This window comes from Taudactylus pleione, unplaced genomic scaffold (genome assembly GCF_031769625.1).
Source record: "Taudactylus pleione unplaced genomic scaffold, aTauple2 ptg000390l, whole genome shotgun sequence".
Classification (NCBI taxonomy): Eukaryota; Metazoa; Chordata; class Amphibia; order Anura; family Myobatrachidae; genus Taudactylus; species Taudactylus pleione.
In genome coordinates, this window is record NW_028284791.1 from 726,372 (window position 1) to 743,454 (window position 17,083).

The 17,083-nt window shown below is 50.5% G+C and overlaps 1 protein-coding gene across 1 annotated transcript in view; it reads right to left on the reverse strand.

Moving 5' to 3' along the window:
- Window positions 1-17,083, reverse strand: part of P4HA3 (prolyl 4-hydroxylase subunit alpha 3) — an 87,071-nt gene that overhangs the window by 15,447 nt on the left and 54,541 nt on the right. The window contains exons 8-9 of the mRNA XM_088445815.1: window positions 8,815-8,879; window positions 7,123-7,282 (exon numbers count right to left, since the gene is read on the reverse strand). Of these exons, the coding sequence (XP_088301941.1) occupies window positions 7,123-7,282; window positions 8,815-8,879 (225 nt within the window). The remainder of the gene's footprint in view (window positions 1-7,122; window positions 7,283-8,814; window positions 8,880-17,083) is intronic.

Here is a 17,083-nt window from a genome sequence, read left to right on the forward strand (position 1 = left end):
CTCATATCACCCTCATCACAGCCCCTCATATCCCCTCATCACAGCCCCTCATATCACCCTCATCACAGCCCCTCATATCCCCTCAACAAAGCCCCTCGTATCCCCCTCATCACAGCCCCTCATATCCCCCTCAGCACAGCCCCTCATATCCCCCTCATCACAGCCCCTCATATCCCCTCATCACAGCCCCTCATATCCCCTCATCACAGCCCCACATATCACCCTCATCACAACCCCTCATATCCCCCTCATCACAGCCCCTCATATCACCCTCATCACAGCCCCTCATATCCCGCTCATATCACCATCATCACAGCCCCTCATATCCCCTCATCACAGCCCCTCATATCCCCTCATCACAGCCCCTCATATCCCCCTCATCACAGCCCCTCATATCCCCCTCATCACAGCCCCTCATATCCCCCTCATCACAGCCCCTCATATCCCCTCATCACAGCCCCTCATATCCCCCTCATCACAGCCCCTCATATCCCCCTCATCACAGCCCCTCATATCCCCTCATCACAGCCCCTCATATCCCCCTCATCACAGCCCCTCATATCCCCCTCATCACAGCCCCTCATATCCCCTCATCACAGCCCCTCATATCACCCTCATCACAGCCCTTCATATCACCCTCATCACAGCCCCTCATATCCCCGAATCACAGCCCCTCATATCCCCCTCATCACAGCCCCTCATATCCCCCTCATCACAGCCTCTCATATCCCCCTCATCACAGCCCCTCATATCACCCTCATCAAAGCCCCTCATATCCCTTCATCACAGCCCCCTCATATCCCCTCATCACAGCTCCTCATATCCCTTCATCACAGCCCCCTCATATCCCCCTCATCACAGCCCCTCATATCCCCCTCATCACAGCCCCTCATATCCCCTCATCACAGCCTCTCATATCACCCTCATCACAGCCCCTCATATCCCCCTCATCACAGCCCCTCATATCCCCCTCATCACAGCCCCTCATATCACCCTCATCACAGCCCCTCATATCACCCTCATCACAGCCCCTCATATCCCTTCATCACATCCCCTCATCACAGCCCTCATATCCCCCTCATCACAGCCCCTCATATCCCCCTCATCACAGCCCCTCATATCCCCCTCATCACAGCCCCTCATATTCCCCTCATCACAGCCCCTCATATCCCTCTCATCACAGCCCCTCATATCCCCCTCATCACAGCCCCTCATATCCCCCTCATCACAGCCCCTCATATCCCCCTCATCACAAACCCCTCATATCCCCCTCATCACAGCCCCTCATATCCCTCTCATCACAGCCCCTCATATCCCCCTCATCACAGCCCCTCATATCCCTCTCATCACAGCCCCTCATATCCCCCTCATCACAGCCCTCAAATCACCCTCATCACAGCCTCTCATATCCCTCTCATCACAGCCCCTCATATCCCCCTCATCACAGCCCCTCATATCCCCCTCATCACAGCCCCTCATATCCCCCTCATCACAGCCCCTCATATCATCCTCATCACAGCCCTCATATCCCCCTCATCACAGCCCCTCATATCATCCTCATCACAGCCCCTCATATCACCCTCATCACAGCCCCTCATATCTCTCTCAACACAGCCCCTCATATCCCCTCATCACAGCCCCACATATCCCCTCATCACAGCCTCTCATATCCCTCTCATCACAGCCCCTCATATCCGTCATCATATACCCTCATATCATCCTCATCGCAGCCCTCTCATATCCCCTCATCACAGCCCCTCATATCCCCTCATCACAGCCCCACATATCCCCTCATCACAGCCTCTCATATCCCCCTCATCACAGCCCCTCATATCCCCTCATCATATCCCCTCATATCATCCTCATCACAGCCCCTCATATCCTCTCATCACAGCCCCTCATATCATCGTCATCACAGCCCCTCATATCACCCTCATCACAGCCCCTCATATCATCCTCATCACAGCCCCTCATATCATCCTCATCACAGCCCCTCATATCTCCTCATCACAGCCCCTCATATCAACCTCATCACAGCCCCTCATATCACCATATCACAGCCCCTCATACAGCCCCTCCATCACAGCCCCTCATATCCCCCTCATCACAGCCTCTCATATCCCCTCATCACAGCCCCTCATATCCCCTCATCACAGCCCCACATATCCCCTCATCACAGCCTCTCATATCCCCCTCATCACAGCCCCTCATATCCCCTCATATCATCCTCATCACAGCCCCTCATATCATCCTCATCACAGCCCCTCATATCACCCTCATCACAGCCCCTCATATCATCCTCATCACAGCCCCTCATATCCCCTCATCACAGCCCCTCATATCCCCTCATCACAGCCCCTCATATCCCCCTCATCACAGCCCCTCATATCCCCCTCATCACAGCCCCTCATATCCCCTCATCACAGCCCTCATATCCCCTCATCACAGCCCCTCATATCCCCCTCATCACAGCCCCTCATATCCCCTCATCACAACCCCTCATATCCCCCTCATCACAGCCCCTCATATCCCCCTCATCACAGCCCCTCATATCCCCTCATCACAGCCCCTCATAACACCCTCATCACAGCCCCTCATATCACCCTCATCACAGCCCTTCATATCACCCTCATCACAGCCCCTCATATCCCCGCATCACAGCCCCTCATATCCCCCTCATCACAGCCCCTCATATCCCCCTCATCACAGCCTCTCATATCCCCCTCATCACAGCCCCTCATATCACCCTCATCACAGCCCCTCATATCCCTTCATCACAGCCCCCTCATATCCCCTCATCACAGCCCCTCATATCCCTTCATCACAGCCTCTCATATCCCCCTCATCACAGCCCCTCATATCACCCTCATCACAGCCCCTCATATCCCTTCATCACAGCCCCCTCATATCCCCTCATCACAGCTCCTCATATCCCTTCATCACAGCCCCCTCATATCCCCCTCATCACAGCCCCTCATATCCCCTCATCACAGCCTCTCATATCACCCTCATCACAGCCCCTCATATCCCCCTCATCACAGCCCCTCATATCCCCTCATCACAGCCCCTCATATCACCCTCATCACAGCCCCTCATATCACCCTCATCACAGCCCCTCATATCCCTTCATCACATCCCCTCATCACAGCCCTCATATCCCCCTCATCACAGCCCCTCATATCCCCCTCATCACAGCCCTCATATCACCCTCATCTCAGCCCCTCATATCCCCCTCATCACAGCCCCTCATATCCCCCTCATCACAGCCCCTCATATTCCCCTCATCACAGCACCTCATATCCCTCTCATCACAGCCCCTCATATCCACCTCATCACAGCCCCTCATATCCCCCTCATATCCCCCTCATCACAGCCCCTCATATCCCCCTCATCACAGCCCCTCATATCCCCCTCATCACAGCCCCTCATATCCCCCTCATCATATCCCCTCATATCATCCTCATCACAGCCCCTCATATCCTCTCATCACAGCCCCTCATATCATCCTCATCACAGCCCTCTCATATCCCCTCATCACAGCCCCACATATCCCCTCATCACAGCCTCTCATATCCCCCTCATCACAGCCCCTCATATCCCCTCATCATATCCCCTCATATCATCCTCATCACAGCCCCTCATATCCTCTCATCACAGCCCCTCATATCATCCTCATCACAGCCCCTCATATCACCCTCATCACAGCCCCTCATATCATCCTCATCACAGCCCCTCATATCTCCTCATCACAGCCCCTCATATCAACCTCATCACAGCCCCTCATATCACCATATCACAGCCCCTCATACAGCCCCTCCATCACAGCCCCTCATATCCCCCTCATCACAGCCTCTCATATCCCCTCATCACAGCCCCTCATATCCCCTCATCACAGCCCCACATATCCCCTCATCACAGCCTCTCATATCCCCCTCATCACAGCCCCTCATATCCCCTCATCACATCCCCTCATATCATCCTCATCACAGCCCCTCATATCATACTCATCACAGCCCCTCATATCACTCTCATCACAGCCCCTCATATCACCCTCATCACAGCCCCTCATATCATCCTCATCACAGCCCCTCATATCTCCTCATCACATCCCCTCATATCAACCTCATCACAGCCCCTCATATCACCATTATCACAGCCCCTCCAACACAGCCCCTCATATCCCCCTCATCACAGCCTCTCATATCCCCTCATCACAGCCCCTCATATCCCCTCATCACAGCCCATCATATCACCCTCATCACAGCCCCTCATATTCCCCTCATCACAGCCCCTCATATCCCCTCATCACATCCCCTCATTACAGCCCTCATATCCCCCTCATCACAGCCCCTCATATCCCCCTCATCACAGCCCTCATATCCCCCTCATCACAGCCCCTCATATCCCCTCATCATAGCCCCTCATATCATCCTCATCACAGCCCCTCATATCCTCTCATCACAGCCCCTCATATCATCCTCATCACAGCCCCTCATATCACCCTCATCACAGCCCCTCATATCATCCTCATCACAGCCCCTCATATCTCCTCATCACAGCCCCTCATATCAACCTCATCACAGCCCCTCATATCACCATATCACAGCCCCTCATACAGCCCCTCCATCACAGCCCCTCATATCCCCCTCATCACAGCCTCTCATATCCCCTCATCACAGCCCCTCATATCCCCTCATCACAGCCCCACATATCCCCTCATCACAGCCTCTCATATCCCCCTCATCACAGCCCCTCATATCCCCTCATCATATCCCCTCATATCATCCTCATCACAGCCCCTCATATCATACTCATCACAGCCCCTCATATCACTCTCATCACAGCCCCTCATATCACCCTCATCACAGCCCCTCATATCATCCTCATCACAGCCCCTCATATCTCCTCATCACATCCCCTCATATCAACCTCATCACAGCCCCTCATATCACCATTATCACAGCCCCTCATACAGCCCCTCCAACACAGCCCCTCATATCCCCCTCATCACAGCCTCTCATATCCCCTCATCACAGCCTCTCATATCCCCTCATCACAGCCCCTCATATCCCCTCATCACAGCCCCTCATATCACCCTCATCACAGCCCCTCATATTCCCCTCATCACAGCCCCTCATATCCCCTCATCACATCCCCTCATTACAGCCCTCATATCCCCCTCATCACAGCCCCTCATATCCCCCTCATCACAGCCCTCATATCCCCCTCATCACAGCCCTCATATCACCCTCATCACAGCCCCTCATATCCCCTCATCACAGCCCCTCATATCCCCCTCATCACAGCCCCTCATATCCCCTCATCACAGCCCCTCATATCCCCTCATCACAGCCCCTCATATCCCCTCATCACAGCCCCTCATATCCCCTCATCACAGCCCCTCATATCCCCATCATCACAGCCCCTCATCCTCTCATCACAGCCTTCATATCCCCTCATCACAGCCCCTCATATCACCATTATCACAGCCCCTCATACAGCCCCTCCATCACAGCCGATTACTCAGACTTACCTGCTGGCTCCAACAGTGGCAGCAGAGGACTGAAAGCGGGGAACAGGTCTGGCTGGCAGTGACGTCGACGGGCGCCCTCCTGTCTGTCTGCCCAGAGGCACATGACCTGGCCCCGCCCCCTCCCGCGTAGATCTCAGTACAGCCAGCACTGCTCGGATCGGATTACCAAAGTGATGATCTGCTGGCCGCGGATCATCACTTTGGTAATCTGAACGCTTCATTGCTCTATAGATGAGAGGGGAGGAGAGCGGTCCCTCCTCCCCCCTCCAGCAGGGACTCGAGCCTCAGGCCGGGTGACTGCCGCCGTGCCCTCCTCAGTCTGGTGCTCTACGCGGCCGCATACCCGGCGTATAGGCCAGGCCGGCCCTGCCTGGAAGATCCGGGTCTGGTGTGAAGAGTGACGACCCGGGTTATGAGTGAAAGGGGTATACCTGTTAGTTATGAATGGTAAGTGTCCGGGTTGTATTATGAGAGTCTCCATCTGGGCCCCCTCCTCTCTAGTGGGCGGCACATGTGAGCATGCTCTGGCCCTGTGCCGCTGTTCCACTTTCCTGGTGACTTGTGCAGCACTATCACTGCCAACTCCGAAGAGGTAAGTATTGAACATGGGTGCTGGGTGTGCGATTTGTGCCCCCCCTGTACCCAGGGGCCCATGTGCGCCACACACCCTGCACCCATTATACATATGCCACTTGTAAGTGTAACCCTAACGCTGATGATAACCCTAGCCTCTAACTCCTAACCTTAAGCCTAACCGTCATGGTCATGTCGGCATTTTCACTGTCATTATTTAATTTGTCAATATTCTAAAATGACATTTTCCAGGTGTCGACATTTCAACCATGTCGACATAATAAATCTGCACATTCTAGTGTCAACTATATAACTGCTATATAATTATATACCTATACAATAACGAGCCCTTCCCCAGGGGCGTCATAAATATAGTGTATGTTCCAGAAGTGAATGAATTTCCTGTATATAACAATTACGGAATCGGTATGGTTTACCGCCGGACCCATGCCCGGTGGTTGGAATCCCGACAGCGGTATCCCGGCAGAGGAGGAAATCCTGATCGTCCAAGGTGTTGTCTAACCTAATTCTACCTCTACCTCCTAACCCTCCCTTAGGGGTGCCTAACCCTAACCTTATCCCCCCAGTGCCTAAACCTAACCCCCCCCTTCACCGCTGCCTAAACCTAAATCCCCGGGGGGGGGGGGGTGCCTAACCCTAACCTTCCCCCGGGGGTGCCAAACTCTAACCCCTCCCTCCCCTAACCTAAACCTAACCTCCCCGGGGGGTGCCTAACCCTAAATCCCCCCCCCCCCGGGAACCCTAAACCTGTCATTTAACCCTCGCCGGGATTAAGCAGTCGGGAAGCCGGCTGTCGGGGTTAGGTCTGCCGGCTTCCCGACTGCATACCAATAATTGCATTTGTACTTATAAGCTGTGGCCCCTGACACTGGCGGCTCATACATGTAGAGGCCGTGTCATTGGCTGACAGCGTGTATCATACAGGGTATAGCTGAAGGCAGCGTGCAGCTGGTCACAGTGATCCCGTACTTTGTCTGTGCATGGAGGTTACTTACCGTGGCGTGATCAAAGTGCGGCTCGTAGTGTCCCCCGATACCGTAATTCACCACCTGGAGATGCTCCGCGTATGGAACGTGGACGTTTAAACCGGTCGCTGCAGCAATACGAGTGTCCAACCTTCTGATGACTGGGTCGACCGTGTCCTTCAGCCAGGCACTGCAATCCATCATATTGGCGGAGGCGGCTTTTATTACATGGTATCAGGCTGGGTACTACAGATTATACACACACATTGTATGGTGATCTTTTATCACATATATGGAGAATATGCAGCTTTTACTCACAGTATATTAAATTATTAAAACAACTGATTCAGGGGGTATATTTGCTAAAGTGCGGTATTATAGAAGTTGAGATGTTGCCCATAGCAACCAATCAGATTCTAGCTATTATCTTCTAGAAGGTGCTAGATAAATGATAAGTAGAATCTGATTGGTTGCTATGGGCAACATCTCCACCATAGGCAAATGCAGGGGGGTTTCCAGCTGCCTGGAAACCCCCCTGCCCGGCCCCCACCATGACCACATTAGAGATAGTAATATAATAGATTGTTACTAGTGCTGCATGTTCTTCTCAGTATCACAAATGAAGTAATTAGCACCACCTGTGGATCTTTTAACATGCATCAGCCAGTAATAATTAACCTGTGCACCAACTAGGAGATCTGGAAAACATGCACTGTTAGGGATGCACTGCTATAGAGCCCAATATGTACATATATGTCCAGGGCAGTGCTCCAATAGTCTGGAATGGTGCCCACATCTAAAATAAATACATTCAGCTCAGGCAGGATGGCCCTACTGCCGTATCCAATGGCTTACTGTGATCACTGGTTTACCACTGTAGGGCAGGCTACTCCTTCCTCTCAGCTGCCTTCTGTCATGTTATACGGCTGTCTATACAGAGTGGGGGAGTAAAGCTGGGTACACACTAGGTTGGCCGTCCCGCCGACCTATCTGGCGATTGATAAATGTATACACACCTGCCAATCTTCTGCCCGATGTGCTGGGCTTGACAACTCAACTTGGTGGGCAGTTCAATTACCCGCCCTGTTGAGCTGTCAATCACCGGCGGGTCTCTGCAGCATGTGCACGGGTGATCGGCCGCCTGTACACATCAGCAGATGACAGATATATCTTTCACAGCAGATCGGATATGTCTGTGATCGACGTCCTATCCACTGTACACACCGGGCGATGCACTATAGATAAATCACCCGTTCAATGGAACGAGCGATATATATCTATCAGTGTGTACCCAGCTTAACATTTCAGACTACTATCCATTCAAGATGATGATCGGATTCATCCCCTGCAATCTCCAGATCACAAGTAGATAGGTTAGGAATGACCAATGCTGTATGTTTTTTTTTTTTTAATATTGCAAAACAGTCTATTGTCAACTTCAGTTCCCAATCCGACATCTCTCTGTATGGAAAGCTCCCCTGGTACAGCTGCCGCTGCCTTTCTTTAGCGTCCTCTTACTTTTCATGTTTGTTACTGTATCTCGCTGTATTGTATGGAAGCGGCAGAACTATCTGCACAGTCTGTAACTCTGCTGCTTATTGGGTAACCTAGGAGGGCACTTTGTTATAGCCAAAGCCACCAGAACAAGGAATATGCCCTAATGACCCTGAAAGTGCCCTAAATCTATAGCCACGCTGAGAGAGAGCCACAGGGATTGGTTACCTTTTACTTATCCTATATTCCACCTGCGACTGCTTCTCTCCTGAGGCCACCACAGACCTCTGCAGCTGGGAAATAGAGAACAATGACAATGATATTAGAGACGTGGCACTGTGCACCTGTCAACACATGAAGAATAGGCGGCCTATGTATCATTGTCAGGGCCACGCGGACCTGGGGCTGAGAATGATCAGGGGCCTATTATGAGAAGCGGAGGAGGTGGTGGGCGGTGCTGTGTGGGTGTGGCCGGTGACATGTGGGCGTGTACGCTGTACAGCGTGAAGACAGGTAACGCAAAACAGGATTTTCAGCAGGAAGTTCTGTGAGATAATAAGTACAGATGTGCCCACGACACAGTAAGCCACGGTGCAGCATTGATGGCACCATGCAATCCTATGGCATCGCGGGTGCAAACACCATACACGTGCCCACTAGCACAGTATGCCATGCTGCAGCATTGATGGCACCATGCAATCCTATGGCATCGCGGGTGCGAACGCCGTACACGTGTCTGCTAGCGGGCGATTATTCGGGCATGCATGCCGCAGCGCCTGCCAAGATGGAAAAGGCTACATTTGTAACGTGGAGATGGCAGTCACGACAAACAGTGCTGCTGCTCTCCTGAGAACCTGCTTTGACATTTCAAAGCAGAGCGTCAGCGCAGGAGGCGGGGTCTGTGAGGCGAGCAGCAGCAGGTGCCTCAGTGGGTAGGAGTGTTGACTCGGAGTTGAGGGTGAATGTTGCAACCATGTTGGGCTTCAGAGACCAATGGCGGAAACTGAAAAACAAAATATGCAGGTGGTGCAATGTGGCCCCCAGCGGAGGAAGCCAAGTTCGACTACAGGGTGATATGGGGGCCCCGGGAGATCGCCCCTGTTTCCCCGAAACTACGCTGGTCTGCGTGAGTTAGATTTGCGTGAATGCACCCTTGCTGAACTTTGCCGGTATGAGAACGCCCCTTCACACCCTCAGACGTAAGCGTAGCTACATTCAGAATGTGTCTGACTCTGCTAAATTTTTGTCTAGCATGAGCGGTGTAAGGGCCTGATTCAAACCCATTCGCTATATGCGTGCGCTCGCAAGCGGCCTGATTTTCTGCGTACGCGCATGCTTCGTTCTGCGTATGCACGAACCACTCACTGCGATCGCATACCGCTCGCTCGCCCTGCAAAGACAGCCCAGGGTAATGAGTGACAGGAGAGGCTGTTTGTGGGTGGTAACAGGGGCAGGACACTAATAACGGGGGAGTGGAGATGGGAACGCAGGCGTGCCAGAGTGTTTCAACGCCGTTTTAGAGGCGTGCATAATTAACAGGCCACGTCATAGTACATGTCACTTGCCTTTATTTTACCCTGATTTCCTCGCAATGCTTGCGGTATGGTAAAGCTCCCTCAAGCACTGCGTTCACGTCCGATGGTGCTCGATGTACCAATGTTTTAATACACTTCCTGGAGATGACGTGCTGCTGGTGGGCGGCTCTGCCTGTGCGATTGGGAATTAGCATACACAAAGTGGCCACTCGCTAAGACATGGTGGGCGTGCTTATGCCTTGGCGAGCGATCGCTTCCCGTGGCGTCAATTTGACAAATTTGCATACGCATCCAGCGAGCGTACGCAGATAGTGAACGGGTCTGAATCAGGCCCTAAATGCGCACAAACAGGAACACGTTCTGCTCGACATCAGCCCCATATATATTAGGGGTGAGCGGGTTCGGATTTCTGAAATCCGAACCCCCCCGAGCCCCCCCGATCCGAGTCCGATCCGAGTCAGGCTCGACTTTTCCCGCCTGACTCGGATCTGAAATCGAGGCAAAACGTCATCATCCCGCCTTCCGAGTCTCGCGGGTTTTGGATCCTATATAAGGTACCCGCGTCGGCGCCATTTTCTCACTCGGCTGTGGACAGTGAAGAGGGAGGGTGGGAGTTAGGGCTGTGTAGTGTAGTGTAGTGTAGTGCTGCTGTTGTCCACTACTTCAAAGTCCATAGGGGCTGGCTGTGTTGTGCTGCTGTTGTTAATAGGGGCTGTGTCCACTACTTCAAAGTCCATAGGGGCTGGCTGGACTGTGTTGTGCAGTCAGTTCTCCATAGGGGCTGTGTCCACTCCAAAGTCCTGTGCAGTGTCCCAGTCCTAAAGGAGTGTTGTAGTGTTGTCCAGGGGGTGCTCTGTCCATCAGGGGTGCTCCCCCCAAGTGCTAAAAAAATAATATATTTTCTGTGTTTGTGAATTGTGTGCGCAGTAGCCGCACGTGCATCAACAAAGTAGTGCCAAGCGTGCGCCTGTGTCATAAGTAAAGGGCCGGCTGGCTTGACCGTTAAAGGGTGCTGTAACCCCCGAAAGTACACTCCAGTCCAAACCAAAAAAAAATTATTTTCTGTGTTTGTGAATTGTGTGCGCAGTAGCCGCACGTGCATCAACAAAGTAGTGCCAAGCGTGCGCCTGTGTCATAAGTAAAGGGCCGGCTGGCTTGACTGTTAAGGGTGCTGTAACCCCCGAAAGTACACTCCAGTCCAAACCAAAAAAAAAATAATTTTCTGTGTTTGTGAATTGTGTGCGCAGTAGCCGCACGTGCATCAACAAAGTAGTGCCAAGCGTGCGCCTGTGTCATAAGTAAAGGGCCGGCTGGCTTGACCGTTAAGGGTGCTGTAACCCCCGAAAGTACACTCCAGTCCAAACCAAAAAAAAAATTATTTTCTGTGTTTGTGAATTGTGTGCGCAGTAGCCGCACGTGCATCAACAAAGTAGTGCCAAGCGTGCACCTGTGTCATAAGTAAAGGGCCGGCTGGCTTGACCGTTAAGGGTGCTGTAACCCCCGAAAGTACACTCCAGTCCAAACCAAAAAAAAAATTATTTTCTGTGTTTGTGAATTGTGTGCGCAGTAGCCGCACGTGCATCAACAAAGTAGTGCCAAGCGTGCGCCTGTGTCATAAATAAAGGGCCGGCTGGCTGGACCGTTAAAGGGTGCTGTAACCCCCGAAAGTACACTCCAGTCCAAACCAAAAAAAAATTATTTTCTGTGTTTGTGAATTGTGTGCGCAGTAGCCGCACGTGCATCAACAAAGTAGTGCCAAGCGTGCGCCTGTGTCATAAGTAAAGGGCCGGCTGGCTTGACCGTTAAGGGTGCTGTAACCCCCGAAAGTACACTCCAGTCCAAACCAAAAAAAAAATTATTTTCTGTGTTTGTGAATTGTGTGCGCAGTAGCCGCACGTGCATCAACAAAGTAGTGCCAAGCGTGCGCCTGTGTCATAAGTAAAGGGCCGGCTGGCTTGACCGTTAAGGGTGCTGTAACCCCCGAAAGTACACTCCAGTCCAAACCAAAAAAAAAATTATTTTCTGTGTTTGTGAATTGTGTGCGCAGTAGCCGCACGTGCATCAACAAAGTAGTGCCAAGCGTGCACCTGTGTCATAAGTAAAGGGCCGGCTGGCTTGACCGTTAAGGGTGCTGTAACCCCCGAAAGTACACTCCAGTCCAAACCAAAAAAAAAATTATTTTCTGTGTTTGTGAATTGTGTGCGCAGTAGCCGCACGTGCATCAACAAAGTAGTGCCAAGCGTGCGCCTGTGTCATAAATAAAGGGCCGGCTGGCTGGACCGTTAAAGGGTGCTGTAACCCCCGAAAGTACACTCCAGTCCAAACCAAAAAAAAATTATTTTCTGTGTTTGTGAATTGTGTGCGCAGTAGCCGCACGTGCATCAACAAAGTAGTGCCAAGCGTGCGCCTGTGTCATAAGTAAAGGGCCGGCTGGCTTGACCGTTAAGGGTGCTGTAACCCCCGAAAGTACACTCCAGTCCAAACCAAAAAAAAAATTATTTTCTGTGTTTGTGAATTGTGTGCGCAGTAGCCGCACGTGCATCAACAAAGTAGTGCCAAGCGTGCGCTTGTGTCATAAGTAAAGGGCCGGCTGGCTTGACCGTTAAAGGGTGCTGTAACCCCCTAAGTACACTCCAGTCCAAACCAAAAAAAAAATTATTTTCTGTGTTTGTGAATTGTGTGCGCAGTAGCCGCACGTGCATCAACAAAGTAGTGCCAAGCGTGCGCCTGTGTCATAAGTAAAGGGCCGGCTGGCTTGACCGTTAAGGGTGCTGTAACCCCCGAAAGTACACTCCAGTCCAAACCAAAAAAAAAATTATTTTCTGTGTTTGTGAATTGTGTGCGCAGTAGCCGCACGTGCATCAACAAAGTAGTGCCAAGCGTGCGCCTGTGTCATAAGTAAAGGGCCGGCTGGCTTGACCGTTAAAGGGTGCTGTAACCCCCAAAGTACACTCCAGTCCAAACCAAAAAAAAAATTATTTTCTGTGTTTGTGAATTGTGTGCGCAGTAGCCGCACGTGCATCAACAAAGTAGTGCCAAGCGTGCGCCTGTGTCATAAGTAAAGGGCCGGCTGGCTTGACCGTTAAAGGGTGCTGTAACCCCCGAAAGTACACTCCAGTCCAAACCAAAAAAAAATTATTTTCTGTGTTTGTGAATTGTGTGCGCAGTAGCCGCACGTGCATCAACAAAGTAGTGCCAAGCGTGCGCCTGTGTCATAAGTAAAGGGCCGGCTGGCTTGACCGTTAAAGGGTGCTGTAACCCCCGAAAGTACACTCCAGTCCAAACCAAAAAAAATTATTTTCTGTGTTTGTGAATTGTGTGCGCAGTAGCCGCACGTGCATCAACAAAGTAGTGCCAAGCGTGCGCCTGTGTCATAAGTAAAGGGCCGGCTGGCTTGACCGTTAAAGGGTGCTGTAACCCCCGAAAGTACACTCCAGTCCAAACCCCCAAAAAATTATTTTCTGTGTTTGTGAATTGTGTGCGCAGTAGCCGCACGTGCATCAACAAAGTAGTGCCAAGCGTGCGCCTGTGTCATAAGTAAAGGGCCGGCTGGCTTGACCGTTAAAGGGTGCTGTAACCCCCTAAGTACACTCCAGTCCAAACCAAAAAAAAAATTATTTTCTGTGTTTGTGAATTGTGTGCGCAGTAGCCGCACGTGCATCAACAAAGTAGTGCCAAGCGTGCGCCTGTGTCATAAGTAAAGGGCCGGCTGGCTTGACCGTTAAAGGGTGCTGTAACCCCCGAAAGTACACTCCAGTCCAAACCAAAAAAAAATTATTTTCTGTGTTTGTGAATTGTGTGCGCAGTAGCCGCACGTGCATCAACAAAGTAGTGCCAAGCGTGCGCCTGTGTCATAAGTAAAGGGCCGGCTGGCTTGACCGTTAAAGGGTGCTGTAACCCCCGAAAGTACACTCCAGTCCAAACCAAAAAAAAATTATTTTCTGTGTTTGTGAATTGTGTGCGCAGTAGCCGCACGTGCATCAACAAAGTAGTGCCAAGCGTGCGCCCGTGTCATAAGTAAAGGGCCGGCTGGCTTGACCGTTAAAGGGTGCTGTAACCCCCGAAAGTACACTCCAGTCCAAACCAAAAAAAAATTATTTTCTGTGTTTGTGAATTGTGTGCGCAGTAGCCGCACGTGCATCAACAAAGTAGTGCCAAGCGTGCGCCTGTGTCATAAGTAAAGGGCCGGCTGGCTTGACCGTTAAGGGTGCTGTAACCCCCGAAAGTACACTCCAGTCCAAACCAAAAAAAAAATTATTTTCTGTGTTTGTGAATTGTGTGCACTGTGGCTGCACGTGCATCAACAAAGGAGCAGCGCCAAGCGTGCGCCTGTGTCCCATAAGTAAAGAGCCGGCTGGCTCATTTCTTAAAGGGTGGTGTAACCCACAAAGTGCACTACTCTCCAGCAAAAATAAAATAATATTTTCTGTGTTTGTGTGCGCTTTAGCCGCACGTATATATATCAATATAACATAAATGGAGGACCAAACTTTCTCCGATAAAAATAAAATAGGGAAAGATCAAGAACCTCTTCCTCCTAGTGCTGTTGCTGCTGCTGGGAGTTGTTCATCATCCCAGAGAGGAAGTAGGAACATCACTACTTTTACTAAACAATTGACCCTCCAACAGTCCCTAGCGATGAGGATGAAGTACGACAGCAGTCATCCTGAAGCAAAACGTATAACTGAGGCCTTGACTGCTATGTTGGTGTTAGACGTGCGTCCGGTATCCGACATTAGTGCAGTGGGATTTAGACAATTGATGGAGGTAATGTGTCCTCGGTTCCAAATCCCGTCTAGATTCCACCTGCATCCTCAAAGCAGCAGCGACAAGCGTGCGTCTGCCTGTTAAAGGGTGGTGACACCCTCAAAGTGTTCTACACAAACAATTAAAATATTGTTCTTTTTTTTTCGGTCTTTGTGAAATGTGTGGGCTGTAGCCTCACCTGCATCCTTAAAGCAGCAGCGACAAGCGTGCGTCTGTCTGTTAAAGGGTGGTGTAACTCTCAAAGTGTTCCAAAAAATAAAAAACTATTTTTTTAATGTGTTTGTGACTTGTGTGCGATGTAGCCACACTTGCATCCTCAAAGCAGCAGCGACAAGCGTGCGTCTGTCTGTTAAAGGGTGGTGACACCCTCAAAGTGTGCTACACAAACAATTAAAATATTGTTCTTTTTTTTTTGGTCTTTGTGAAATGTGTGGGCTGTAGCCACACCTGCATCCTTAAAGCAGCAGCGACAAGCGTGCGTCTGTCTGTTAAAGGGTGGTGACACCCTCAAAGTGTGCTACACAAACAATTAAAATATTGTTCTTTTTTCTGTCTTTGTGAATTGTGTGGGCTGTAGCCGCACCTGCATCCTTAAAGCAGCAGCGACAAGCGTGCGTCTGTCTGTTAAAGGGTGATGACACCTCAAAGTGTTCTACACAAACAATTAAAATATTGTTCTTTTTTTTTTCGGTCTTTGTGAAATGTGTGGGCTGTAGCCGCACCTGCATCCTTAAAGCAGCAGCGACAAGCGTGCGTCTGTCTGTTAAAGGGTGGTGACACCTCAAAGTGTTCTACACAAACAATTAAAATATTCTTCTTCTTTTTTCTGTCTTTGTGAATTGTGTGGGCTGTAGCCGCACTTGCATCCTCAAAGCAGCAGCGACAAGCGTGCGTCTGTCTGTTAAAGGGTGGTGTAACCCTCAAAGTGTGCTCCACAAACAATAAAAATATTCTTTTTTTTTTTCTGTCTTTGTGAATTGTGTGGGCTGTAGCCGCACTTGAATCCTCAAAGCAGCAGCGACAAGCGTGCGTCTGTCTGTTAAAGGATTACATCGGTGACAGCATCCAAGTAGGCATGTCAGACAGTCCGTACCTGTACTGGCAGGAAAAAGAAGCAATTTGGAGGTCCCTGTACAAACTGGCTCTATTTTACCTGAGTTGCCCCCCCTCCAGTGTGTACTCCGAAAGAGTGTTTAGTGCAGCCGGGAACCTTGTCAGCGAAAGGCGTAGGAGGTTGCTTCCACAAAATGTGGAGAAGATGATGTTCATAAAATGAATTATCAACTCTTCCAGGGAGACCAGCCTCCAGAACGTACAGAGGGACCTGTGGTTCCAGCAGGGACGAATTAATACTCTGTGAGGATGAGGATGTACACACTGAAGAGGGTGAGGAATCGGTGGATGAGGAGGATGAGGATGACATCTTGCCTCCGTAGAGCCAGTTTGTGCAGGGACACATTAATTGCCAGCTTGTTTTGTGGGGGCCCAAACGAACCAATCATTTCAGCCACAGTTGTGTGGCAGACCCTGGCGCTGAAATGATTGATTTGTTAAAGTGTGCATGTCCTGTTTATACAACATAAGGGTGGGTGGGAGGGCCCAAGGACAATTCCATCTTGCACTTCTTTTTTTTCTTTGCATTATGTACAGTTTGGGGCCTAGTTTTTCTAACTGCCATCCTGTCTGCCACTGCAGTGTCACTCCTAGATGGGTCACGTGTTTGTGCCGCCCACTCGTGTCGCTTAGCATAGTCATCGGTGCAACCTTTTGGACATGAAAACACTATTGTGAGGTGTGAGGTGTTCAGAATAGACTGGAAATGAGTGGAAATTAAGGTTATTGAGGTTAATAATAGCATAGGAGCAGAGAAACCAACAAATTCTGTGATTTTAGCTGTTTTTATGCTTTTTTAAAAAAAAATACAGATCCAAAACACAAAACCCAGAACCCAAAACACGGAAGGGTGGTTTTGGCAAAACCAATCCAGATCCAAAACACGAAGAAAGATCCAGATCCAAAACCAAAACACAAAACACGAAAAGTGGCCGGTGCACACCCCTAATATATATACGATATATCCTTACAATATTTTTGTGAATTTTTGTTTTTAGGGTGAAATTCTGGGGTTGCGATAACTGCATAGAAGGACTGTGAAAACAGGTCTGGTCAGTATGGTGTAAAACTGTCCCTTGTCC